This window comes from Thunnus thynnus, chromosome 18 (assembly GCF_963924715.1).
Source record: "Thunnus thynnus chromosome 18, fThuThy2.1, whole genome shotgun sequence".
NCBI classification, from domain to species: domain Eukaryota; kingdom Metazoa; phylum Chordata; class Actinopteri; order Scombriformes; family Scombridae; genus Thunnus; species Thunnus thynnus.
In genome coordinates, this window is record NC_089534.1 from 12108582 (window position 1) to 12135885 (window position 27304).

The 27304-nt window shown below is 39.4% G+C and overlaps 3 protein-coding genes and 2 long non-coding RNA genes across 6 annotated transcripts; 3 read left to right on the forward strand and 2 right to left on the reverse strand.

Annotated features, from left to right (window-relative positions):
- The first annotated feature begins 3172 nt into the window (after window positions 1-3172).
- prpf39 (PRP39 pre-mRNA processing factor 39 homolog (yeast)) lies at window positions 3173-10264 on the forward strand. 2 transcript variants are annotated; one of them, XM_067572738.1, is made up of 15 exons: window positions 3173-3319; window positions 4432-4863; window positions 5094-5296; window positions 5441-5566; window positions 5765-5883; window positions 6066-6233; window positions 6371-6551; window positions 6980-7087; window positions 7189-7353; window positions 7808-7934; window positions 8131-8399; window positions 8630-8814; window positions 8924-9007; window positions 9295-9409; window positions 9587-10264. In XM_067572738.1, the coding sequence occupies exons 1-15, from the start codon at window positions 3307-3309 to the stop codon at window positions 9674-9676; spliced, it is 2385 nt and encodes a 794-aa protein (XP_067428839.1). In that variant the 5' UTR covers window positions 3173-3306; the 3' UTR covers window positions 9677-10264. The 2 variants fall into 2 exon arrangements, with proteins under 2 accessions (XP_067428839.1, XP_067428840.1); XM_067572739.1 differs by having other exon boundaries at window positions 8924-8998.
- A 511-nt stretch (window positions 10265-10775) lies between these two features.
- On the forward strand, window positions 10776-12891 carry faua (FAU ubiquitin like and ribosomal protein S30 fusion a). Its single transcript, XM_067572744.1, has 5 exons — window positions 10776-10889; window positions 11309-11390; window positions 11492-11636; window positions 12375-12430; window positions 12662-12891. Exons 2-5 carry the CDS (start codon window positions 11316-11318, stop codon window positions 12785-12787), a joined length of 402 nt encoding a protein of 133 aa, XP_067428845.1. The 5' UTR covers window positions 10776-10889; window positions 11309-11315; the 3' UTR covers window positions 12788-12891.
- Window positions 12892-13529: 638 nt separating this feature from the next.
- On the reverse strand, window positions 13530-16169 carry fkbp3 (FKBP prolyl isomerase 3). The gene is made up of 7 exons (XM_067572741.1): window positions 16015-16169; window positions 15537-15638; window positions 15014-15115; window positions 14765-14900; window positions 14210-14277; window positions 14022-14119; window positions 13530-13894 (listed from the first exon to the last, which is right to left on the reverse strand). Exons 1-7 carry the CDS (start codon window positions 16117-16119, stop codon window positions 13840-13842), a joined length of 666 nt encoding a protein of 221 aa, XP_067428842.1. The 5' UTR covers window positions 16120-16169; the 3' UTR covers window positions 13530-13839.
- Window positions 16170-21931: 5762 nt separating this feature from the next.
- LOC137169643 (uncharacterized) lies at window positions 21932-23073 on the forward strand. Its single transcript, XR_010924503.1, has 2 exons — window positions 21932-22543; window positions 22653-23073. It is a non-coding gene; the product is annotated as an uncharacterized lncRNA (long non-coding RNA).
- Window positions 22241-26038, reverse strand: LOC137169642 (uncharacterized). The gene is made up of 3 exons (XR_010924502.1): window positions 25038-26038; window positions 23477-23600; window positions 22241-23070 (listed from the first exon to the last, which is right to left on the reverse strand). It is a non-coding gene; the product is annotated as an uncharacterized lncRNA (long non-coding RNA).
- Window positions 26039-27304: the final 1266 nt, after the last annotated feature.

Below are 27304 nucleotides of genomic sequence, written 5' to 3' on the forward strand. Positions count from 1 at the left end.
AGTATAAAACTCAAAGTATAAAATGTTATAATAATTCTGTCATACAACTTGCAAATTATGTTTTTAAATCATGAGTTGGTAATATTGATTCCTATTTAAAAGTGTGTCCACCCATTGACATTGAATTATATAGTGTTGTGGTTGTTCATCTCTCTCTCTTTCTCTCTCTCTCTCTCTCTTTCTCTCTCTCTCTCTTTCTCTCTCTCTCTCACACACACACACACACACACACACACACAGAGGCCATTATAAGAAGTCAGAGGCCTCCCAGCCCTTTATTTTAAGCCCCTAGGGGCCCCTCTTTTATAACCGATAATAAAAAGTATCCACCCAAATAATACATTTAAAAGGAATCTTAAAGGATCTGAAAATGTATTTTCTCAATCAGCTTCTTACTGTGACTGGTAAAAGTTTTGGTTATTTCACATTTGAGATTTCTGTTTTTCTTTGTCTCTGTGCTCTTATTATCAGTTTAAAGTGGGCAGGACTTTGTTAGAAAATTTAATCACATACTTCTATGACCCAAGTTTGACACATTGTTTGGTTACTGTCAACTGAATCTGATAAAACCACACCCACACAGAACTGCTGAAGTAGTTTTTGAGTATTAAATTCTTTACAAATAAATAAATACAGTAGATGTTTTTTTAAAACTTTGTTACTGACTACATGATCAGGAATATTCAGTGTCATAGAGAAATAATCCAGATTTGAAGTCAAGTTTTCAGGGCCTTTACCACCAAGTTGAAGCAGCATTTCACTGTCTCTTCTAGTTCAAAGTTTCAAGTCTGTTACACCTCTGACCACACCTAACAGCGATGTCAGGGTGTACTGACACACTTTGGTGTACCCTTCTACATCACCACAGCGAGCCGAAAGATAAAAATCGCTGGAGCTCAGCATAAACAAGATTTTCAGCTGCTATCAAGTTGCACTTTAAAGATGTTCAACATTCACCTACAAGTTTAATGAGATCCAAACCACAGAGCAGTGACAGGAGCTCTAACTGGTCAGATCCCTATTTAAGTAGGATTATTGAAGACCACAGCCAACCCAGCTGCTACAGTTTGGCAAGTGGTACAGCAGCCTCAAGGCCTGGACCAGCAGGCTCTGGGACAGCTTTTTCAACCAGGCCACCAGGCTTATGAACAACGGACACTAACAGCTTGCAGCTTGCCTGATGTCACACACACATACATAAGCACATATATTTTTACATACACATATAACGTACACATATAACTACTGATTCATATATTATAGGTAGGACACATGCACACTGCACTTTACATACATACACTTACATACATATGTCTTAGACTATTACTTTAACTATTTTAAATATTTCTTTTTTCCCTTACTGCATTGTTGAGGAGCTGAAACCTAAGATTTCTACTCTCTTATACTTGTGTAATGAGATGTAACAATAAAGAACTTGAACTTGAACGATAATAAAGACGCATCGAATGATTAATTGGTAAATTAAATGATCTCTTTTTTATTTTATTAACTCATCATTCAAATTCAAATATTGTTCAAATGCATAACAGATATTTAAAATATATTAATTTATCATAACAGTGTAAACATCTTAAGTCCAGGCTTCATACAAACCACTGTGGGCACTTGTCAAATTTTGACATTTCCGACTGCACCCAAAGGCACCATACGCCATTTCGCATGCGCGCTGTGAAAAAACTGAACTGCAGACCGGTCCATTAGCTTGTGTGGACGCCATTTGAGCTCTCAGTATGTGTTTAATTGCCTGTAATGTTGCATCTGCCACAACAATTGCACACAGACCTTTACATTTTAAACAGATCTGAAGATTTAGTATGTCTAATGGTCTCAGGAGGGGGGGCTACCGGCCGGGTCTTTCCGACATGTCGTATCATTCATTCAAATATGATTAGTCTGTGACGTGGAGCTTGTGTGTGAGTAGGGCGGGACCGGGGGTTTTGGGGGGGGGGGGGTCGCACCCTACTATAGTCTAAATTTGACACCAGGTCATTAAAACGGACTAAAAACATAATAAAGGCTACACTGTTTATTATTGAAGAGCTATGTCATGTAGGGGTAGGATATAATGAGAGCAATTAATGACTAATAATTTAATTGTGATTTCAGAAGCTTATAAGAGAGGGCCTCACAATGTAGGCTGCAAAATATACATCAAAAGATATGAAACTTTACAATTATTGTGTTTTAAGCATGCAATATAATTAAGTTAATTACCTTTTGAATGTTAGTCTATTTTGGCAGTTGAGGAAGTGCATCATTACCATTTTAAAACATACTATTATTACATTTGAGAAGAGGAAGCCCACTCAAATGGTTTAGGATATTTTCAGGAACCTTATCAAAACTGGATTACACATTTCCCCTTGAGCATCCTACACACTGTCATGTAAATCAGTTCTGTGCATCGGCTTTAAATATACTATACAGACTATAAACTGTCCTCATATGTCCACAGGCGCCCGCATACAAATAAACTGTCGAGTAAATTATCATGATTTATTGCTGCTCACATCTTTGCTCACTTACAATGTATTGTTTGGATTGGCTGAATATGACAGGAGTATCTGCTCGCAGTTCTATATTCTATTTATAATCAATTCGCTTATCATTTTAACCAAATTTTATATTCATAAATCCAAATTATTAAGCAAAAAGACAAACTTTTCAGAGCTGACTGCTTATATCAAACAATACATCTCTTCAGTATACGAAAGTACAAACAAAAAAGCTGTTAAAACGTTGAACTACTTTAAGCATTACAAGATATGTATATTTTGTTTAAATTTAAAAAAAAAAAAAGTTTGTCGTTATCATAAACATTTAACCTTTCGTATTAACCTCTAGTCCCTCTGGCGTGTTTGAGATTGTGGACACAAACTGTATACACAAGGTGCTGTGAACTTGTAGTCTTGTTCCAATAAAGCTGTATACATATTTATGTCTACAGGCCAGAAAGTTGACAGTGAAAACAGTAAAACTACGTGCAAATTGTGATGTGGTCCAAATTAAGGATTAGAAGTGTAACCAAAAGTTAATCGCAGTTTGGGTGAATAAAAAGTAGTGCAGCTACAATCTAGCGACTTTACATTTTGGATGAAATGTGTAAAAAATTTTTGTCGAAGGTTTCTGTTGTAACTGCGGACGCTGCACTGAGCATGCGCACACTGAGCCTCAGTTCTTCCTGTAAGTTGATAAGTATGGTGGGCGAAGCGCGCCTGACCGTCGTAGGTTAGATAAAGCGACTGAGAAAACTGCTCACAAGTTCACGAGGTTGTCCACAGTTTCATGGAAGATACTGGTAAGGTCCCAAAAAACTTGTCTTTATTCATGAAATTGTTGCAACGTGGCCGAATTCAACAACCAACGTTAGCCGGTTAGCTAACGTGGAGAAGCCGTTGGCACCGACTATTAACTGGAGACTGAGGCAAATGGCGTTACTTAGCACGTTGTAGTTGTTCTAGTCACCATAAGGTCAACGGCAATATAAGGTAATCAGTTACGGTTGAGTAAACTTTTTTAATATCAAAACATATCGTCATAGCTTTGGTAAGTAGAAACGCGTGATTTGACGTTAAACGAGAGCTAACGTGAAGCTAAACGTTAACTTCTAGTCACTTCACGACACTTCTCAGGAATTAGACACGAGTCAAGGCCCAACTTATGGTTGAACTTTGACTGTGCAAACAACGTCCCGGGTGAAACATGGCCGCGAACCGCAAACAAATCAATTTTTGAGGGAACACGTAGTTAACTTACCATTGCTAGTAATTGAAACAGCCGTGCATAATGTTATTTAACTAACCCGATCACATGGATGCAGTATTTTTAGTGGCTTACGTTAGGATTTAAGCTAAAGCTGGCATCCGTTTAAACAAGGAAGTATCTGTTGCTGCAGCTGCTGCTTCTAACGGGGTGACCTTTTTTGGTGCACTGGTTAACTTTAGATTACCGTTTGTAACGTTACATGTTAATATGAGCCTGTGCAGCTAAAATATGATACACGTTGAGAAAAAAATATTAATGTACCACTTTGATAACAATTGTTTAGTGAGGAAGTAACTTAGTGAAACCAGTTGGCTCTTGCCAAACAAACGATGTCGCCAAACGAGTTTTGGAAAATTCTTGTACGTACACACTTAAGGGTTGTTTAATATTGTATCCTCTCAATATTAAATTTGTACCAAGCGGTACATTTTGGCTCATTGAGAAGTACCTGTACACTTTTATATCAAACATTTTTGAAAGTCTATCTTGACTGTTTATTGTATTTTCAGAAACTAGCCACTATGAGTCTTTATGGTAATTAATAATGTAGCTAATTATCTTTTCTTATCTGCCTAATAGGAGTGCCATAATCCCTACTATATTTCTGCTGTACTTGAAATGATAGTCCAACCTTCTTTTCAACAGGTCTTCACCTTTCAGACGATCCCATTACTGGAATGCTGGAAACTGAGTCCCCTGCCATGGAGAGCAATGGGGATGGCTTCCTTCCTGACCTTCCTGTTCTAGGCCAAACCGCTGACTGGTCTCTAGACCAGGTTGCTCCAGAGCCGCTCACAAACATCTTGCCTGAGGACTCAGATGCATCCCAAGATGCTCCGGGGGAACAACATCACCCAAGCCAGCAGATGAATTCCACAGAGCTGGGATCTGTGGAGAAGGCTGTGGAACATTTTCAGATTGCCAGTGCTCAGCTCTTCCAAGAGGAGCAGCCTCCACCACAACCCACAGAAGAGGGAGAACAGCCATCAGAACACAAAGCAGAGTCTACGGAGGCTCAGCAAGACAGCCAGCAGATGACTACAGAACCAGAGACTGCAGCACAGGATAGCACTCAAGGTAAATGAAATAGTTGGTGTTAATCTAAATATTTCCTCTTAAAGACACAAAGTGACAATATTACAATAAATATAGTGTCACCATTGGCCTTATATTGACAATTTAACTACTTTGGGAGCAGTAGCAGTAATGTTTTTTGAAGTAAATATTAGTAAGCAAAGCCCAGTTTGCTGTTATATTTGTGTTCTTCCTCTTAGTGCGTCTTGATGACTCCTTGTTAACTTATCTAGATGGGACTGAGACACCACAAGCAGCAGAGGATGGCATGGAGCTGGAAGAACCATCCAAAGAGACAACACAAGACCCAGCTGTTCCTGCAGAGCCAGCAGAGCCACAGCTCCCCAGCGAGTTTGAGAAACTCTTCAAAGGATGCGAGGACAACCCAGAAGACTTCAATGGTTGGGTCTACCTGCTGCAGTATGTGGAGCAAGAGGTAAAAGAAGAATATTTCTAGAACTGAACAGATGGGGTGTCAAATTTATATTTGGACATTCTTATATTGCCAAGGTTGAGGCTAACTCAATTGTTATATTAAATGGGAAATTATAACATTGATTTTGTTACTTCCTCCTTGCAGAATGTTCTTGAAGCTGTGAGAAAGTCCTTTGACATATTCTTCCTGCGGTATCCCTACTGCTATGGCTACTGGAAGAAATATGCTGATATAGAGAAAAAGCATGGGAACATACAGGTTGCAGAAGAGGTAAATATAAAATCATTTTGATCTTTTTGGACACACATTTGTTGCTTTCTTTCTCTGGTTGGCTGACCTTTTTAGAGATTGCATGCAGCAGCTAGTGGCAGAGTGCCTCACCAGTTGCAGCCTTATGGCTGGGTGGCAAGGAGCAAGTTTGTAGGTTACTATTGGTTACTGACAGGCTTGTTTATGCTTGTTTCCAAGGTGTACAGAAGAGGCTTGCAGGCCATCCCTCTCAGTGTTGACCTGTGGCTGCACTACCTGACCTACATCAAAGAGAACTCAGACCCAAGTGACCCAGAGACAGAGGGACGCATTCGAGCGTGAGTAAAAGACTAATGCGGTTATGTGACTCTTCTCAGCAGATACTATCTATTAATATTGTGGCAATTTTTTGCTATGTATAGTTAAACATTTTTCCTACCTTTGCCTGGTTAAAGCAAAAATTTTACTACTGTCAGTCATGAAAAAGAGAATCATTGTCTGTCTTTTATTGTACTTTTAGTGCCTATGATCATGCAGTGCTTGCGGCTGGCACAGACTTTCGCTCAGACCGTCTGTGGGAGTCCTTCATCAACTGGGAGACAGAGCAGGAGAAACTGGCTAACGTCACTGCCATCTATGATCGCATCTTGGGCATTCCAACCCAACTGTATTCCCAGCACTTCCAGAGGTAAGGGGAAAAAACAGGATAAAAACTGTGGTTGCAGTGATCTTTAAATGTTGTGTTGTATTTTTACTTCCTCAGCTATACTTCAATGCACAAGTTCTCTGTAATTGGAGGGTGAAATTTATGTTTTATCTTTGCAGGTTCAAAGATCACGTGCAGAACAACAACCCCAAACACTTCTTGTCAGAAGAGGAGTTTGTACAGCTGAGGCTCGAGCTATCCAAAGCCAACCCCGTGGCCATGGTCTGCGAAGACGAAGAGACACCTGTTGCTCAGGAGGAGCTTCCACCTGGTACAGAGGACCTTGCAGACCCTGCTAAGGTACAAATCCAGTGCCAATCCTGCAGGGAAGAATTATACAAATTAATTGCGTTCAGGGGTTAGTAGGCACTTGCCTGTTCTCCATGATGAAATGGAAAGAAAAATTTAAGGTTTGAAGAGGTGTCTTTATGTCAGCAGCCAAGCCAATGAATGCCAGGGGGGATTCAAGTTGGCATCCAGTCAGGGATTCGCCCTTAAACTAAAAGGATCAACTGAGGCCCATTGACCCCAGCACCTGCACCCAGAGGCTGATATGCAGGGTGCATACATACCTCCCCCCTCTACAGTCCTCTTGTCTCTGGCAAGCTAATGGTGATGTAAATTCTTGGCTGCAGGACTAGCAGTTTTTACATCAAGTGGAGAATGTGATACAGTAAAGCATACATGACAACTCTGACTGTGTATTTTTTTTGTGTGTTCCTGTGTAGAGAGTGACGGAGATCGAGAACATGCGCCACAAGGTAATCGAGGTCCGGCAGGAAGTCTTCAACCACAACGAACATGAAGTCAGCAAGCGTTGGGCCTTTGAGGAAGGGGTATGCATCTTGTTTTCTCCCCAAGTGTTGATTATAGGTAATATGTTTGGAGTTGTTATTCCTCAACATCATCAAACTAACATGAATTCATGTCTTTTTAGATTAAGAGACCATACTTCCATGTCAAAGCCTTAGAGAAGACCCAGCTGAACAACTGGAAGGAGTACCTGGACTTTGAGATTGAAAATGGGACTCCGGAGCGTGTGGTCGTTCTTTTTGAACGATGCCTCATCGCTTGTGCTCTCTATGAAGAGTTTTGGACCAAGGTAATGTGACCTTCAACCTCTCTCTCACTCCCGCTACCTCCCTGCACTTCCCCATCAACGATGATATCACATCGACACAGTAAATCGTCCTGCACTCTCTTTGCGTGTAACGTTGATATGTGACTGTATCTGTTGTATTAGGGGATGGCCAGCTTGCCACACAAGATTTGACTGCAGCATTTGCCAACTACTACGTTGCATCTTCTTCGTCTCCCACTACCTTACAGAAACTTATCTAATTGGTTCCATGAAGGTGCTGATGGGTTTACACAGAAAATTTCTAAAAACGATCTTGTCAATGAAGAAATTCACTGTTTCTGTCAACTGAAAATTTAGGTTTAAACGTGTTTGTTTTGCCTCTCTCTTTCTCCTCTGTTCTTTTCTTTCTTCTCTGTTCTTTTCTCTGTCCTCTCCTGCATTTCTTCCAACTTCCTCTCTCTTTTTCACTCTGAAGTATGCAAAATATCTAGAGGGCTACAGCACTGACGGTGTGAGACATGTCTACAAGAAGGCTTGTACCATCCATCTACCCAAAAAACCAGCCATCCACCTGCTGTGGGCAGCCTTTGAGGAGCAGCAGGGTGAGTGACATTCAAATACTCATTCAAAACAGCATGAAAATTAAGCTCAGACTAGTTAACCAGAGAGCCATGAGGGCATGTCCCTTTATTGTAATCAAATAATGACCCCTTAGTGTGTGACTACATGTATAAATAGTGATACAGACTTATAAAAACCAAACGCCATGCTCACAGTATTCTGCTTTTCTTCGTCCAGGCAACGTTGAGGAGGCCCGTGGAGTCCTGAAGTCCCTGGAGGCAGCAGTCCCAAGTTTGGCCATGGTGCGCCTTCGGAGGGTCAGTCTGGAGCGTCGCCATGGTAACTTAGAGGAAGCAGAGGCACTGTTGAGGGAGGCCATGGAATCTGCAAAGAATGCTACTGAGACATCATTCTATGCTGTGAAGCTGGCCAGGCAGCTGATGAAGGTGCAGAGAAGTCTGAGCAAAGCCAGGAAGGTGCTGCTGGATGCGATTGAAAAAGACCAGGTGAGAGCTGGTTAATCTCACCTCTCTAAGAGATGTACTGTGTATGTGAAAGGTTTGTCTAACAAACTCAACAGAGTCTTATAAATAACAAAAACATTTTAAACTGTTTGTATACTGTTTGTTTGTTTTTTAAATCCAGAGTGTAATGTGAGAGAATTGTCCCACCTTTCACTACGGTTGTATTACATGAGTTGTGAGATGCTTACACTAATATTTTTGTGGCTTTACAGACGAGTCCAAAACTGTATCTTAACCTGCTTGAGCTGGAATACAGTGGAGATGTGACACAGAACGAGGCAGAGATCTTGGCTTGTTTCGACCGAGCCCTGAAGAGCCAGATGCCCCTTGAATCCCGCCTCCTCTTCTCCCAACGCAAAGTCGAATTCCTCGAGGACTTTGGCAGTGACATCAACGTGTAAGTTTGTTGTTACTATTAAGAGAGAGTAACGGGTGAATCTAAAGCATAATGCACCCTCTCGTTAAATTTGATATTGTGTAATATTCATTCTTTTACATCTTTTTAGGCTTGTTGCTACATACGAGGAACACCAGAAACTACAGAAAGAAAGCGAGCCAACCAAGAGGAAAGCGGAGAACGGGTATGACAGGTGGATAATGGAACAGGGCTCGGGTCACACCAACACGTTATTTTCATAAGCTGTTCAGATAACTTGGCAATCAGGGAAGAGATAGGTAGCAGTTAGACCAAAGTGTCCTGTAGTTACTCATTGTATCACAGTGCACCCATCTGTATTGGGTGTTGGACAATAGCTTAGCAAAATCTAAAAAGTTAGACATGTTAGGCAACAACTCTAAAGATGTAACTAACTTTCTCTCTTAGGGTGCACAACCTTAAATTACATTTACTAATATGAAACTTCTTCAACGTCTCCAGCTCTCAGGAACCTGACGCCAAAAGACAGCGTGTGGATGAGGCTTCCTCTGGTGCAGCAAACGCAATGACAGACATGCAGGCGAACAACTCTGCCTACAACTACAACTGGTACCAGGTGGGTTTCATATCTGATCTGTTGATGACACTGAAAGTGTCCCTCAGTTTCAGTTCATGTTTCTTAAAAGTGTGTATGGATAGCTATTTACAGCTTGTATTTCCTAGTGAGAAGCTGCTATAAGTGATGTTCAGTGATACATTTCTCAACTTTTTTTCACGTTCTCCACCTTTTTAGCAACAATACGCCGGTTGGGGACAAAACTCTTGGGGGCAGTACAACCAGTATGCCCAGTATAACCATTACTATCCCCCTCCTCCTACATGATGGACAAAATACTGACATGAAGATGGAGACTCAGCGGAAAGAATCCTTTATGATCTGCCTACATCTCTTAGCAAGGCTGTTTAACATGGTGTCATGGAGGGTCAAATGTGTTTAGGTTTTCAATCTAAAAACTACAGGAACGGATTTAATTGATAAGTTCTCTGATTTAAAGTGTGCTAATTAGTTTAATTACATGTTGTAGCTGTTGGTTTGAATATAATACACTTGGCACTCCGTGGCAGTCATATTGATCAGTCATGTTGTTTAAAAAGACATTATTTGCTACAATGTCATCTCCAACACTGGCTGCTTTTTTAGGTTCTTTAATGCATGTTGTTTGTGAAGGCAGATTTATTTTTCCCTGTGTGATAAAGGATTATTAATTTTTAGATTGGATGACTTAGTTTGGTCTCTTATTGCTAAAAGTTTAAAGGAGGCATTCTTTGATGTACCTCTGAGTCATGTGTTTCTCCTTCTCAAATTGAAAGATTTTTAATATTTCATGGTTATGTTTCCATAAAGAAAAATGAAGAGTTCCTCGTTTTTTATTTTGACTTGATTTCATAATAAAGAGATTGATATCCTGAAGTTTCTCTTGTTGATTTTTGTCATTCCTTATGATTCATAAATGGCTGTTGCTGTTGATAACTTGAGCTTTGAAGAGACATTACACACACACACACACACAATCAATCCTTCAATTAAGTACGTATTTCCAAGCACATGGAGTGTCCCAGATGTTCCAACATTCAGTACCAAGTGCAAATGATCCAAAGATAATAGTTTGTGTAATCATAAATGGTAGTTTGTCTGTATTGAGTGATTAGTGTGAATAGTGAAGTAGTGCCAGCTTAATTTATTAACTGCTAAATTAGGTATGAAAGAATTAATCCAGTTTGAAACTACTAAAATGCTCAAAATGAACCTAAAACTGCTTAAACGCAGCCTCTTAATATAATGATTGTGTCTGTCTGAGGTTAATTCATCTTTGTGCTGTTATAAAGCAAATATAATGACCTACAAATAGAAACACACTAGACGTATTAATGTGTTACGTATTATATTTTAGCATGAGAACTACAATTACCAGCCCCCAGTGCGATGGGCGTGACTACCGCTTCCGAACTGGTCTACGTAAAGCTGGCACATGCGCAGTACCGTCCCTTAAACAGCCCTTTCTATGCTCTTCGTTGAACGACTAGCATCAAACGAGGTAAGGCCTGGGCAAATTAAGTGAAAAATCCTAATTTTTTAAGACACTAACACTAACTGTTATTCAATTAAAAGACATATATTACCACATGTCAGGAGTTGTACCTTATTTTCAACAGTTATGTTACATTTCATGTGTTTTTACGCGACTTAATGGTACGCGTGCCCCATGTGGCTAGTTGAGCTAGCATAGCGCTAGCTTGATACCGAGAGTATGGTCCAACTCCGACACGCTGCTTTGCGCTGGTTCTCTTACATTTTAATTGTGCCAGTTCAATAACGGGGTGTATTTTGACGTTAAAACTGATTTTGCCATCTCAGACATACCGTATCTGCTGTCATAAAAAACTCAAGCCATAAACTGATTTCCGCAATAGTTATATTGATAATGGACTTTGAGCAATCTTGTTTTTCTTCCAGCATCATCATGCAGCTTTTCTTGCGTGCCCAGAACACTCACACCCTTGAGGTGACTGGACAGGAGACTGTCGCAGACATTAAGGTAAAATGTTAACATGTAGCTGACCAGACCTTCTTGAACAGAAAGTAGTCACCTGGTTATAAGGGGACCATGAAAAATGCTTATTCTTTGGTGTCCCTCAGGCTCATGTCCAGACTCTGGAGGGTCTCCTGGTCGAGGATCAGGTGCTGTTGCTTGCCGGGTGCCCACTGGAGAATGAAGCCTCTCTGGCATCCTGTGGTGTCTCAGAGCACTGCACCTTGGAGGTAGCTGGCAGGCTGCTCGGAGGTCAGTATATTCACCAAACTTGATAACAACTCTGCACTGACAACAAACTTAAACTTTGACCAACAGGTGAAGTTGGTGATTCAATCGTGCTTTCTGGACCTCCGAAAGGTCCAGATCTTTTTTTTTTATCAGCTAAGAATCTGGAAACTGTCATTCATGCTTTCATTACATCCTGCTTGGACTACTATAATTTGCTGTATTCTTGTCTGTCAATACATCCTGTCCAAACTTCAAGTTCAAAATTCTGCAGCACGATAACTCATAAAATCCAATAAGAGTCCACGTAACACCTATTTTAGCGTCCCTGCATTGGTTGCCTGGACGTTTTTAGAATTGATTTTAAAATTTTAATGATTATTTTTAAAGCACGTATGGGGGTGACCCCTGATCATATCACCGACATACTAACCCCTTACGAGCCTGAATGCAGCCCGAGATCCTCCAGCAGAGGTCTGTTAGTAATTCCTAGGTCAAGGCTATAAACCAGAGGAGACTGAGCCTTTGGAGTCAGGGCCCAGTGGCTCTGGACTGACCTGCGCTTCCTGTCAATCTCAAACGCTTAATCAGACATCATCATCAAAGATGAACACACAGACAACTAAAAGATGTTTCTGAAAACTATAGCCCCAACAAAGTGTTTTTAACAGCAGGTTCATTAACATCTGAATAATTTCAGGAGCTTTAGTCTGTCCAGGAAATAAATGTTTTTCTTTCTTTTTTCTCCCTACTGTCCACCAGGTAAGGTCCACGGCTCTCTGGCCCGTGCCGGAAAAGTGAGGGGACAGACACCCAAGGTAAGATTTTACGTTTTTTCCTGAATGTCGTGTTCCAATATAATATAAGAACATTGGTACATTTTTAGGTAATTTAGTGATCTTGATTTTAACTAATATATAGCAGCTAGAATGACTTTTATATGTATGAAGATGTTTTTTTCTTCTGTTTTGATGAGCATGGCGTTACAATACATAGAACATAAAGATCTGTGAGAATTAACAAATGTCTTTTTTCCCTGTGACGTCCAGGTTGACAAGCAGGAGAAGAAGAAGAAGAAGACTGGCCGTGCTAAGCGTCGCATCCAGTACAACAGGCGCTTCGTGAACGTTGTGCCCACCTTCGGAAAGAAGAAGGGACCCAACGCCAACTCCTAAGTGCTTGAATGCCAGAGAGGAGACACATGATCACCCGCCATCAGTTTTTACCAAGTTAAATGTTATACTGCTGTACAGAATAAAGATTTGGCTTGGACAAAAGATATGTTGTGTATCCGATTGGAAGTTGTTGTTTTTTTTCATTTCTAAAATCAAACATGTAGCTATTTACAGTTTCTTTACAAGACCTGCATTTAATTTTAAGTACATGATCCTGTAGGAAAGGTGTGACTTTAAATGTTCATATGACAATTTATGGTAATGCTGGACAGTTTGATTTATCTTTATCAGAGTTTGGACAGATATGGCAGTGACGTTAAGATCAAATATTCTGACCTGATGAAGCTCTGAGTAGGGGATGAAACTCCAGATTAAACTTTCTTTGCTTGGAGTGTGCAGGTGTTACCTTTTTTTTTTATTGAAATTGCTTTCTAATAGCATTGCACTTATGAGTATATAATTATGCTCCTTCAAACAGTGAATTTAAGTTGTACATAAAACTAGTGACAAATCTTTGCAGTTCATTGCTTGCATAGCTCAGTTGATAAAGGTAATAAAAAATGTCATTTGAGAAAGACCAGTGCTCATAGATGTAGTCATACAGGAAATTATTTTATTGCATAGGATGACCTCCTATTCCTCGTGCCATTCATGTGTAGTTAACTGCTAATCTAAATGTCCTCGTTCAGTAAGTAGTTGATGAAAATAATATGAGGAGAGGAAAGAAAACCCTTACAATGACTAAGATCTCTGAAACAGGTTTATTTATTTAAATTGTACATGCAAAACAAAGTACAGAGAAAAGTGTTTAAGGGTGTCTCATATGTACATTATTGACATGCCATAACGTTTAGGGCAAACCGCTTTAATAACTGGACCTCTTCTTAATCGTTCCTGTCGTACGTAAAATGATAAATGAGACAAAGGAGACAACCTGGAACCAGGCACAACACAATCCAAGTGCCATTTTGACTTCTACAGCAAGGCCACCAAGTTCGTTTTTTTTCCCTTCATCCTTGAAAAGTAGTGCATGCTGGCCAACGTTTGTTAGTTTAATCAACGGCCACCAGCTCAACCTCGAAAATCAGCTTTGCATTGGGTGGGATTCTGGTAGAACTGGAGTTAAGGAGAAGATGGGAGTCAATGCAAAAAATGGAAAAACACTACTGAAATCAGCTTAGTGTCACATTATGACGTGCAAATACTGACACAAATGTGCCAAAGAAAAGGATACTTGGATTCAGGGACACCCTTCTTTCCGTAGGCCCACTCTGGTTCAATCTCCAGTCGAGCTGTTTCACCCTTGCTCATTGTTAGAAGACCCTCATCCCACTGTCAAAACAAAGGTTTACTGGTATCATATTGAAGAACCGACAAAAGTTTGGATGCACAGAGCAGAAAACGTAGGAATAACTAACTTACACCTCTGATGACTCTGCCCAAGCCAACTTTGAAGCTCAGTGGTTTGGTTTGCTTCTTCTTTCTCGCTGCTGCAGAGGGAGAAGAACAATGATGGTTTAAACCTGAGGACAGTATCTTCATCACAAGATATTCAACTAAGGTAGGGTCACCATTGTGGTTTCATCTGTGACCATAAAAAAAAGCTGCCCATGGTTACTGTGGATCTATTCTGGGGGAAAAAACCAGGCCCAGTAAATATCATGCATCCAGCAACTAGTCAGTACCATGGGCAAGGCACATTATAGAACCAGGACAACTGCATCATATTATAATATAATATTGGCTATTGTTTTTATCTGTATTTAGCCACATTTGGAACAGACAGATAGCAGAGAAGCCGATTATTCTGCATGATCAGTTCAAAAAGCTACGATGGATGTTTTGATATATTTTATCACTGTGAAATCTTGTCAAATTTGGACTCCGCTGTATCGACTGTCAACCAAAGCCGACTACATCTGCCGTCTTCTGTGAAGGAGCAAACATTTTAAGTAGATATGACTTTGGGTGAAGTACCTGCGGGGATATTGGTGTCGAAGACGGTTCCATCCTCCAAGGTACCGGTGTACCAGCAGCTCACAGTGTCACCTTTCTTTGGGAAGTTTGTCTTGTCACCTTTCTTCAGCACTGACTTTGTGAACTTTGGTGGACCCTGACAAAAAGAAACAGGAGCAGTTCACAAATGTGTTGACAGTTAGCATGTGTGCAAAGCAGAAATTAAAAAATAATAAAAAGATGTGTTAATTCATCATTTTGGGCCAGTACCTCGTCCACAACTTCTGTCTTGACTTCTTTGGGCTTTTCATCAATTTTCACAGCTTTAACTTGCTCAGTCACTTCCTCGATTGGCTCTGTGCCCTTAAACCTCTGAGAATCACAACGACAGCATAAAAAAAACACACACAATCATTAATTTATCACACAGGCAGTCATCGTACAGGTGCAGCGTCACTGTATGTATAACATTAAGTCACATTACCATCACTTTAGAGCTGTAACGATTTATCAATTAGTTGCAAACTATTAAATTAACTGCCAACTATTTTGATAATCGATTAATTTGTTTGAGTTTTTTTTTTTAAAGGAAAAAAAAGTCAAAATTCTCTGAGTCATCTATGACAGTAAACTGAGTATATTTGGGTTATGGACAAAACAGGACATTTGAAGACGTCATCTCGGGCTTTGGGAAACAGCAATCGACATTTTTTTTACCATTTTTTGACATGTTATAGACCAAACAACTAATCAATTAATCGACAGATGTTTGTTGCAGCCCTACATCACTTACTTTGCTTTCAAAGAGCTGATTGTAGGCAATGATCAGTTGTTCTTTCTTTGCTGTTTTGGCAACATTTTTTATGTTTCCCAGCAGCTTGTGTTCATTAAGAAACTGAAAGAGAAAAAGCAGTTAGAAGGAGAAAGTTAGTGGATGATGATGATGATGATGATGATGAGAATGTGTTTGTTCAAATCAATGACGCATGACTATCCATAATGTCAAACTGTAAATGTAGCGGTCTCAGATTGTGAGCAGTGGCTTATAGATGTTTGAACCGTGCAGCACTTTTTAAAAATTTTTTTTTAAATAAAAACATTATGATGTATTGCTGTAATTACTGTCTCGCTACATGCTAAAGCACAACAGCTCCACTTAGCTAACGCTGTGATGCCATGCAGCCTCCTGCAGCTCAGATTGAGCTCTGACAGTTTAACCTGCAGCTAAACACAAACTGTAAATCACGAAGAGACTCGAGTGATAAACGTACCGAGTGGGCTGCATTGTCCTGAATGAACTTTATGATGTCTTTTTTTGGTAAATCATCACTTTTGAGCTGCTCATCGCTCCACTCCCGTGTTGGTTCAGCCGCCATTTTGAGAGGCGAGCTGAACTTCTTCTTCTTCTCTCAGTTTATCGGCGGATCGCAAATAAGTTTAAGGTGTATACCGCCACCTACTGTACCAGTGTGTAACTTCATGTAATTTACCCATGCATTTACCCTGTTAAATTAAGTTAGACCACTAACATTGTGTCACTTAAGAAGGTGAAGAGTCTGACTGAACTTTGACATTAGCAGCGAATATTAAAAACTGCACTCATTTATAAAAAAAATAATTTATCTAATGACTTGTGTCATATAGAAATATCACCGGCTAAATTTACTTAAAGTGCTAAGTAAAAGTACTCGTTTTGCAGAAAATCAGGCTGTGACTGATATGTTAAATACATTTAATAAAGGCAGATTTTTAATACTGATGTGTCAATACATAAGCAGCATTTTATTGTTGTAGCTGCTTGAGGTGGAGCCAGTTTGAACTGCTTTATGAGGGTCATGAGAGGTGTTTTGAGATGATAGATTGGGTAGGAAAAAAGAAAAACATAGTTCTGCCACATAAATTTGGATTAATTTTTCAGACATTTTCTTTAATCTTTGCATTTTTGTGAAATATTGGAGAGTTCTACCTATTTGGACCATAAACAGGTATTTATTTGAAACCATGTGAGGGGAAATGTCTCTGTAGTGGAAGTGCAAACAACTCATAGATATCTGAAACATGACAAAGAGACACAAATACATACAGATTGCTTGTAAAGGCCAACAAGCCAAAAAGCTTGGAAACCACTGGTTTAATTTTTAATAATGCAGTGTAATTTATAAGCTTATCATTATTTTATGTCAAGTTTTGATCAGAAAAGTAACGAAAGCTGTCAAATGAACATAGTGGAGTAAAACATACAATATTTCCCTCGGAAATGTAGTGGAGTGGAAATATTAAGTAGCATAAAATGAAAATACTCAAGTAAAGTAAAATTTTACTTAAGTACACACGAGGAGAAAACAGTTGTCAATATCATTGGCCATCATTCCTGAGTGCAGAGAAATATAGACTTTTTTCCGCCAAACTTTATTTATTGGGTTTCCAAACAGATAAACAGACAACACAAAGTTGTTTCAGTCGTGTTTCAATTCAGATTTTTAGTAATTATAAAACTGAACAATTAAAAAAAAAAATTAAAAAGTCTTGATTTACATTACATTACATTATGTTACATGACAACTATAACAGTAAATACATATGTTTACATATAGATTTACACACCCCTTGTGTAGTGAAGTACACAAGGGGGATTTCCGCTTGACAAGAATCAGGCGTCTAACGAAAAGAGTTACAAAAGCTTCTTTCATATTTTCAAGTATTTCATATGATTTGATATTACAAGTGTCAGGGTGACTCAGAATAAAGCAGCGACTGCAGATGGTTTGACAGAGAGAGAGAAAGATAATTTGTGAACTATTATTAAATATTTCCAACCACAAATTATGCAAAGAGGGATACATATAGTCCACATTTTAACCAAAGACTTGGTACTTGATTCTTTATCAAATCCTATCCTACAGAAATTCTAAAAAAATAATAAAAAAAGTTTCTTAACTCTGTTATGTTCTCAGCTAACAGTCGGCACAGAGAAATATGTTACATTAAATAATAAGGTATATCTTTTTCTCTGTAAACAACACGCATCTGATATGAGCATGATTAGAAGTAACAGATTTGAAAACAGTGACCTGTTGTATCTTATGTAAATAAGTAGATAACTTTAATAATAGCCTTCCTGTGTAAAGTATTAGTCAATTTTAAGATTTTATTTATGACAACTTTATTTGTATAGCACCTTCTCATACAAGAAATGCACCTTATTTTCTTAGTATGTTTGACAGACAACGAAGCTTATGATTCAAAACGTCTGTCCATCTTTTCCCCCAACATTCCCCAGTGTACTGGAATAAATAAAAACTGTGTAAATTCTCATATGTTTTATAATATTTAAACAGTTCTAGTCTAGCTCAATATGAAAGCAATAATTCAATATATTCTTCAATATGAACACTCTTAGCACACATCCACAATTAGAACATCTCTTATGTGATTCTCCAACATACACTTGTCATCAACTTCTTGTGTTTTCATCTTTTGACCTGTCTGTAAGTACAGGAACAGTTGTATAACATATTCTATTCATCCTCAATAATTTACTTCCTTACAAATGCTTAAAGAAACTCTTCTTCTTCTTCTGGTTGTTGCATTAGTACCACCCTCTGGACTGAGTTCTCCTTCTTCTTCTTTATTATTGGGAAGGTGGTGTCACTTATGTTGCATTAATTTATCACTGTATTCATATTTCAAAGTGAACTGTAATATTTAGAAGTATTACAGGTGTGAAAGTTGTACATGTTGTCGACTACTTCTACACCTGCCAATGTGCGAATAATACAGCTAGTCCAATGTAAAGTTGGCCTCACCTAGACTGAATGCAAGAAAGAAAAAGAAAAAAAGATTTTTGATAGCCTTTAATAAAAAAGGCACTTAAAAATAACAACACATACAGCTCCTCCTGAGAAAACATAAAATAAAACAAAATCACACCTCACAGACGCCTGAAACATCTATATGAAACTTTAGGGAGAAGCCATTTCTATTTTGCTAGTTTGGAGACCTTAGGTAGCCTTAGGTACAACCTCCTCCAAGATATTCTTGACCCAGCCTTCAGCACCTCTAGCACCTAAACTCCTGCCTGAATCCATTGTAGTCTCCCTGGCAACTGTGGTGGTCCACCCTACCCCCATAAAACCACACAACAGTGCCTCACTCTTCACCCAGTTAACTTTGGCGGAGGATGCCCTTTCCTATGTCCGTATACAGAAAGAAGCTGCTATAACTGTGAGTAATCTACAAATGTAACAACCATCAAAATCAAATCAAATTTCCAAAAATACATTGTAATTGTTAACACCTGTTCATTACATTAAGTTCTATTGTGAAATAATTCAAGGCAAATACAGTGGATTAGACATTGTAATTAAGGTTTCTGCAAAACTGATAGCTGACGGGTGTCTGATTGAATATTAAATTTTCAACGACTACATATAGCCACTGAATTCCAATGTTTTTTACATTACCTATATGGACATAAAAACTAATGTTACATTTAGAAAACACAACAGGTACACTTTGATGCTAGAAACTATTAACATTGCACACAAGTCAAACTTTTTTATAGAGGTTAGTCTGTTTCCAGAAGTAGTCTGATTGCATAATCCAACAATAGGTGCTGTTTCTTTTTTCATTTTAGGCAGAGAAACAAGGCTCTATAAGACAAGTAGCTTTATTCTAGATGAGAAGTCGCATGAAGGCAGGTTACCATTGATAGAGGCTCATGAGTTCTGTCAGTCTGCAGCCTCCTGCTGCCTTTCTCTGAGTTAACATGTCAATCTCATCTTTGTTGCATCACCCAGCCTTTCTCTGTGCACCCTGCTGTCAGACTGTAAATCTCGGATTCATGCGTCGACGGTGAGAGAGATCCAGCATGAAAAGACCTGCATAAATATGTCTCGTAAATAACCTTGATGGCTTCTCTTCATCAATAACCTTGAAAAGATGTGAGATGATGATGATGATTTGCCACCACTATACCTAGTAGTGGAACAGGGTCATGAAGAGTTTTTTTTACCCTTGACTAAGCATCAACAGTGACGCTGCTTGAGAAGCTCATAAGGAAGAGGAGAGGGCTAATTATCTCTTTAGAGGAAATCTCCGATGTCTCATTTCATCTCCTTCGTCGCTCATGAAGGAAAGACAGTCACAACAGCACAAACTGTGGAGATGAGTCGGCCTCAGAGGAACTGAAATCATTTTACAATTCTGTACTTTGCGAGATAACGGTGAGGTAGCAAACAGAAAAATAACTCAAATCAAATGGGCCTCTCTATCTCTCTTTTCCTTTTTGTTTTTTTTCCCCTTCTCTGTTTCTGTTTGTTTTCATTTTTATGCTGCCAGAATCATATTTGCTTTTGCATTTTGGGGATGAGGAGCGCGTCTGGAGTGTCTGGAGGAAACTTGCATCACAGGAAGTTTGAGGAGAGAAGAGAAGGCGACTGAGGATTGTTGTCTGGTGAATTGCGTTGTGATGAAGTATTTCCTAAGAATGCAAAGCTGCAGCGCTTAAATGAGCTCACATATCAAGCGAGCGAGGAATCTAATTTGATGCAGCTCCTGAGAGCTCTTCACATCTGCAGGTTACACAAACAAGTAATACACACTCTCTAAAATGTGCCTCTCAGCACTGAGATCGAAAAAACAATATAATCCTCAAGTTATATTGCAGAACTATGTCCTTAGTTACACCCAGTTCAAGCACACACACTGTCAGTCAAATGCTTATTAACAGCCTTTTTGTCATTTTGTGGTTAAAGCTCAGGCAATGCATATACATTATATCCTTTCAACAGTTTAAGGAATAGCTATGTGTGAATTGATAAGCGTTTAGCACTGTTTTATTGCAAGTGACCTTGATCTTGATCACAGTTAGAACTTTTTCATATTTTGACATGTCAGAACAGGAAAAGCACAGGTGTAATTAATAACACTAACGATCACTGTCATGGCTTGCTGGGATGCTCTAATTGAACAGAGCAGGTGTTCATGTTATTAGTGACACCTGTGCTTTACTTGCTATGACAAGTTATAATTTCCCCTGGGAAAAAGTGTGTTATCTTGCACTGCCAGCAGACAACATTTGTACATTTGTCATAAAGTTAATACTAGTATAGTCACATTTTAATGTCCCACTCCGCTCAAAATGTTCTTTTCTTCTTTCTTTTACCTTCAGGTGGATGTTTGAGCTTCACTGTGCAGAATGATGTAAGTGCAGAGTTTGACACTTGAAGGTTGTTTTCTGAGTTTAAGGCGTGTAGCATGATTTGTGACATCACAACTAGTCTGGAAGCCAATCATAGTCCAGTATGTAACTGATGAGAAAACTTGAAGACTCCAGTGCACATACAATGAGAATGGGCTTTTCAGTTAAGTAGGAGACATCTTGTGTCTACTAGTTAAACCTTTGAAATGAAAAATGTTTGTATATTCAGAGATTCTGGGAATGAATTTAATGAGAGAAGGAGTAGATTTATGGATTTTAACAAGATAATTGAACTTGTTTTTGTGGAATGACCATATTGGACACAAGTTATTATCTGAAGCAGACGATACAAACTGTATATACAAGTCTGGAGGGGATCTTTAACCATAACATTGGTGAGTATTGAGTTAGACAATCTTTCCCTCCTGAAGTAATAATAATTTGGCAAACTCTCATATCCTAACAGAACTCATAGTTAGTTGATTATTAAAAGCAGGTGAATGTTCTTCAACCAGGTAAGTTAAGCCCACATATGATAAAAACTCATTGACGGTGAAATATGTGTGTAAGTGCCAGATTAGAGTGATCAAAAAGAATTCCTAATCAATTACAAATGTATAAACATGACAACAACCTTAAACTAAGGTTGCCAGCATTACATATACATTATATTCATGGATGTTCAAATGAGTAAGGTAGAGTACGCTTGTTCTATCTATTTACTTATCTATCTATCTATCTATCTATCTATCTATCTATCTATCTATCAGGGTCACTGAGTTTGTCATGTATTCTGAATACAGTTACAACTTGCGGCCTCAAGGGGGTAGTATGTGCACATCGTTGATATGGGTGAAGCAGGTTTGTCTCCACATTATTGTAACAAAAGATTGATATTTTCAATATATGAGGTTTACAATAAGGCTTGACAGGAGGGAAAATGGCCATGATTCATCCTGTTGAAGAGCACAACAATAATAAATACCATAACAGTGTAAATAAAGGACAGGTGCATGGCGAGGGAAAAATAAGGTTTGCAACGCTGCTATGCCAGTAAGTCAACAATTCACTGTCTGGGTGGATGTAGTTCATATATAGTTTATGGTAAAAAAATTCCCAGTGTGGATGTTATTTTAGGTATGTGCAAAAAGAAAAAATAGTGGGAGTTATTCTGCACTGTTAACCATTCATTTTCCAGCTTTTTTTTGGAGAAATTTTACAAAAGGAAGCATAATTATACAGTACTTTGTGACTACACCCAAATAAGGTGACTTGTGTGTCATTTAAAAAAAAAAAAAATCACATATTTTGTGTCTCTGGCTGAACTACAGATTTACTTGATACTGTGGCTAGATCTAGCATAAATTAAATCAATCAGCCTTTTTATAATGTTTACTACTGAAATCAGTGTAAGGACAAAAGGAAATATGAGCATAGTCATCAGAACTAAAGACAGCGATGTTACTCCTTTTTTAAAACTTGTTTTTAAAATCTATTCATTTGCAGGCCTTGAGTTTCCTCATTAAACTTCTCTCATATTTGTTTGCAGCATTTTTTTTTTTTTTTTACATGACACCAAACGTACAAACATCCTGAGGGTAAGTTTGATTCAGAGAGCAACATGGAAAAAGAGAAAAAGATAAGTCAGAGAGGTCAGATGGCCATTTGTATTATCAACCATGTAATTACTTTCAAAACTGTGTTCAGGGGAAAAAAAACCCGAAGACAACACATTTCGCTTTCAATGCCAGTAAGGAGTAGACGGGCCTTGAAGATATCATCCACCCCAGCACGAGCCAAGTGGTTTGCAGTGTGCAGCTCCTTTCCTCAAGCATTTTTCCACATTAACACCCCCCTCACCCCTGCCTACTCATACCAGTGGAATTAAAGGCTTTCATAATGGAAATCATCTCTCGGTGGCCTTGGTCCACTGTGGATAATGTGTTTTCTGCTCAAAGCCTAATAAGCTCCCCCTAAGCCATATGGCAAGCTGAGTTCACCTGCTTGTGCCCTGGGCTGTGAGAACATTTCTTTAGCTTCATATGGAAGATGATTCATATGCTGCTGTAGCTCAAACCAATGGCTCGCACCTCATACGATGTAGGCAGAGCATCTCCGGGGGGCTCTGTCATAAAGAAAGGTGGTATAGGTCAGCAGTTGAAAGCCCTCCCAACATCTGGCAGCGAGAAAGTTGGAACTGTTAATTTTTTCCATAAAACTTACACCTATAAACATGTCTCTCGGGGGGGAGTAAAGGTTGGATTAAGGTGTGGTGTAGCAGGTGGGTTGGTCAGTAGGGAATGTGGAATTTCTCACAATCATTTCTCTCCATCCAACAAGCTGCACCAGGCTTTGGAACATTTCCAATCCAGAGCTTAGCCTGCAGATCTGTAGTCTCAGTACTAGCCCACGCCTGCCCTGTCAGATCTAATCTCTTGGCTGCATGCCGTGAAATGGGGCTTATTAAGAGTTTATTTGAGATCAGCCCAACCTCGATCTGAGGCGTGCCAAGGAAAAGGGAAATCGCTCACCTGAAAAACCTCAAAATCACGAAAACTGGGTGGCATAAGGGTTGGTATCAGTCACCGGAGGCTTTGCTGTACACCACTACGTGCTCTCTCCCTTCTGTCTCTGGGACGCATCATCTGTTAACCGCTAATTAGAAACCAAAGAGAAAAGATGGATTTGAAGTTTCAATTGGAACTGGTCCCAGTTTGATATCTCGCAGGGCTTAAAGGGACAGACTTCTGAGCCACATGCTCCCCAAACTCTTGTCTCCTCACATTACTCTCACGCTGTCTGTTTGCATTTAAACAATGAGATCCATGACTGCATCCTCTGTACGAATTATACATTAAAAACACTGCATTGCCACAGCTCATCATTTACTTGTTCTTATGCCTTAAAAATACAGTTAAAAATACAGATTATTATTATTATTATTATGTTATTACTGCAGCAGTGGGAGGTTGCTCTGAAAATTTGGCATGGCTCTAGGGATGGCAATGTTGGACTGTTGGTTGGTTATGTCGTCAATTTGTTCATTACTCTGATCCAGAATGAAATACCTCAATAACTACTGGATGGATTGCCATGACATTTTGTAGACATTCATGGTCCCCAGAGGTTGAATCCTAATGACTTTGGTGATCCTCTAACATTTCCTCTAGCGCCACCATGAGGTCGACATTTATGGTTTTGAGTGAAATGTCTCAACAACTACTACATGAATTTCCATGAAATTTGGTACAAACATTCATGTCCCACTGAGGATGAATTGTGATAACTTTGGTGGCTCCTTCACCTATGTTTTATGGCGGCATATCTGCAACACTAAAGACATTCCCATCAACCTCAGCTGTACTTAGTGCTAATTAGCCAGTGTTAGCATGCTGATACACTAAACTAACATGGCGAACAATAAACATTATAACTGCTAACCATCATTATATTAACATTGTCATCGTGAGCATGTTAGCATGCTGATGTGGCAAAATGCTGCCAGCAAGGTAGCAACTGTGGTATGCCTTGGTTTAGCCTACTGGTTGACACTCATGTCACATAACTGCAATGTTCATGGTTCAGCTCCAGCATTGGACCTTTGTTGCATGTTGTTCCCCATCTCTCTCTTTTTCCCCTCATTTCCTATCATCTCTCTACTGTTGCTATAATAAAGGCATAAAATTCCCTCCCCTCAAAAAAGGCAGCAACTGTTTTTCCCAACAAAACATAAGTGGCTAAACAAATGAGTTTATATAGGTAATCTTTAGGAAACAGGGTTATGCAGGCAAGTATTAAACAATTTTTTATGAAACATATCCAGTTGATGATGAAATGAGGATGAAAGTGAAGATACACTGTCCATATCCCGTTCACACATGATCACACATTCATAAATACATAAAAACACAACCGAACGTGACATGATGTCAACCCCTACAGTGATATTGAGTCACCCCTATGTCCAGTGATCGCTTCTGGCCAAATAGGCTGAGATCAAGGCTGATCTCACCCAGACACTCATCATCCAGTCTCCCCGCCCTTATCCCAAGGATCCATCACCAAATGGAGCTTTGATTTGTGTTTACCAACCTTGGGATGACGTTCACACATGTCCCCCAGTGTTACATGCTGTAAGCTCATGCAATTCTCGGTGGAAAACCTCAGGAGGTAGATGGTCGATAGATGGTGATAGTGAAGGGAATACTGAATACAGCAAGAGTTTTGAGTCAGAGGCAGAACTAAGTGACAGTGAAAGGCATATGTCAAGACTGCACGGTTTTGATTATGAGCTTTTTCTCAGCCTAACTTGATTTGGATGTGAAAATTGCACAGCATAACGGAGTAAACAGAATAAAGGGAATTTGGGCACATTTGTTACTGATTTTGATATTTTTGATTTGTTCATTATTTTAACATATGGTATGCTGATTTTATTTTTTTAAAAACTGCATTGTTTTGTGGCTGAATATCTTACAAACTGCCTTTAACGTATTTGCAATTTGTGTACAAAAGTGATTCACTGCCTGTTTTAGCCTCCATTAAATCCATGCCAGGATACTCAGCATGGCCTGGCACTAAAAGACTGTTGCACTCATAAAACATTCAAACCTACAAATAACAATTGAGCTAAATGTTTTTCTCAGTCATAAAAAAAGAACAGCTTACCTTGCCTTATCAGGAAAAACACCAAGCAATTTTGCTCTACTTACACTAAGCAGAATGTGATTTCAAAGTTGGGATGCAGCAACTTTTTCCACATATTTTGTCCAAGATTGAATTGCATTTTCGAGCAACCCCTTTCCTTTACAAGAACACATACACGCACAGGCATACACACACGCTGAGGGGTTTTTGTGTAATTGATAATGGGTTTGCGTTCAGTAGATGGAATTCCATTTTCCTCCTTTCGGTTCCATCACCAGGATGAAGCAGGTTTCACTGTGGCTGCCATGTAAAATACATCACAGCTAGGGAGAGAAGACGACTTCTTGATAACAGAACATGTTTCTTATACACCTCCTAAAGGTTTTTCCTGAGGCAGAATCCCAATACATAATTAGAAAGATGGGCGAACATGTGACAGATAGTGTCATGAGAGTCATGAACCCATTATTGTGTTTGCAAATAAAATTATACTCCATGAGCAGCTCAAACCCTGGAATGCCACTTTTTCCTTTTTTTTCTGAGCGTGCATGCGTGTGCTTGAATGCACTTTGGAGGAAGATGAGACAAACTGGGAGAGCGAGGGCATTTGAGGGATGAAGTGCTGTGTGTTAAATCCTGTGCATGCTGAGGGTATGCACCTGGTGCAAAACCACGGGACATTAAAGCACAATGGCCATGAAAGAGGTGACCAGTCTTTTTTGTGTGTGTGTGTCCTCTCCAGCCAGCTGAGCCGCTCCAACTCTGAGTTTGATCAGTAGGTGAAGCCTGACATGGACAAGGCACCATGTAATGAACATGAAAGGCTCAGCAAACACTCAAGCACTGGCACACGCACAGTTACTCACGCAAACATACGCACCAATCCTCACAAATTTATTGTTTTATGTGCCTTCCTCTCTCATTCCTCTGCGTTTTGGTCATAAAGGCTCAAAAGACACAAACCCAGCTATTCACACGCTGTAGCCCCCCATGCTGTGCCGCACTTCTCCTTCACTCTCAGGGTTTTATTCATCTCAATAATGGAGAAGAGAAAAGTGCCAGCGTCTGATTGTCTGTGGCACCTCTACCACCTTGCATTTTTGAAGATGCCAACCAATCTGTCTATCTGACAAAATTCACGAACGTGCCACTTTTAAAGAAGAGGATGAAGAAAGGTCGTTTTTGAATAATGAATTGTGAACTACTGTCTCAGACTGTCTGTCTGAGTTTCTGCAAAGTTTCGTCAGGTGGATGAGGCAGGTTCAATGTCTGTCAGAGAAACTTGAGGAAAGATAGTATGAACTTTTCATCTAAGAGAATAAATTGCACGAACAAAGAACAAGGGAAAGCGTGGGAGTGAAAAAAATCAAAAAACAATCACAAACATTTTTACCATTTTGTTTTGGTCTTGCATTCCAAATAAAAACGAAATAGAGACAGAGGGAGATGGCAATCATGATGATGATGAAGACTCTGATATTATGGCATTGTTCACTTGTATTAGCAGAAGGTCAGACTCTGTCCTGACAAAAAAATCCATTATCTGGAGGGGTGAGATGGCCCACTGGGGCCCTGGGCTCATCAGTGTAAAGGACAGAGAGGGAGGCTGCAGATACAGTAGGCAGGTTGAAGTGTCCTAGGATGGTAATAACAACCCATACAGAGGAGGTAGGTGTCATTAGGAATGGGCAAGGCTATTTGGCATCCCCAGT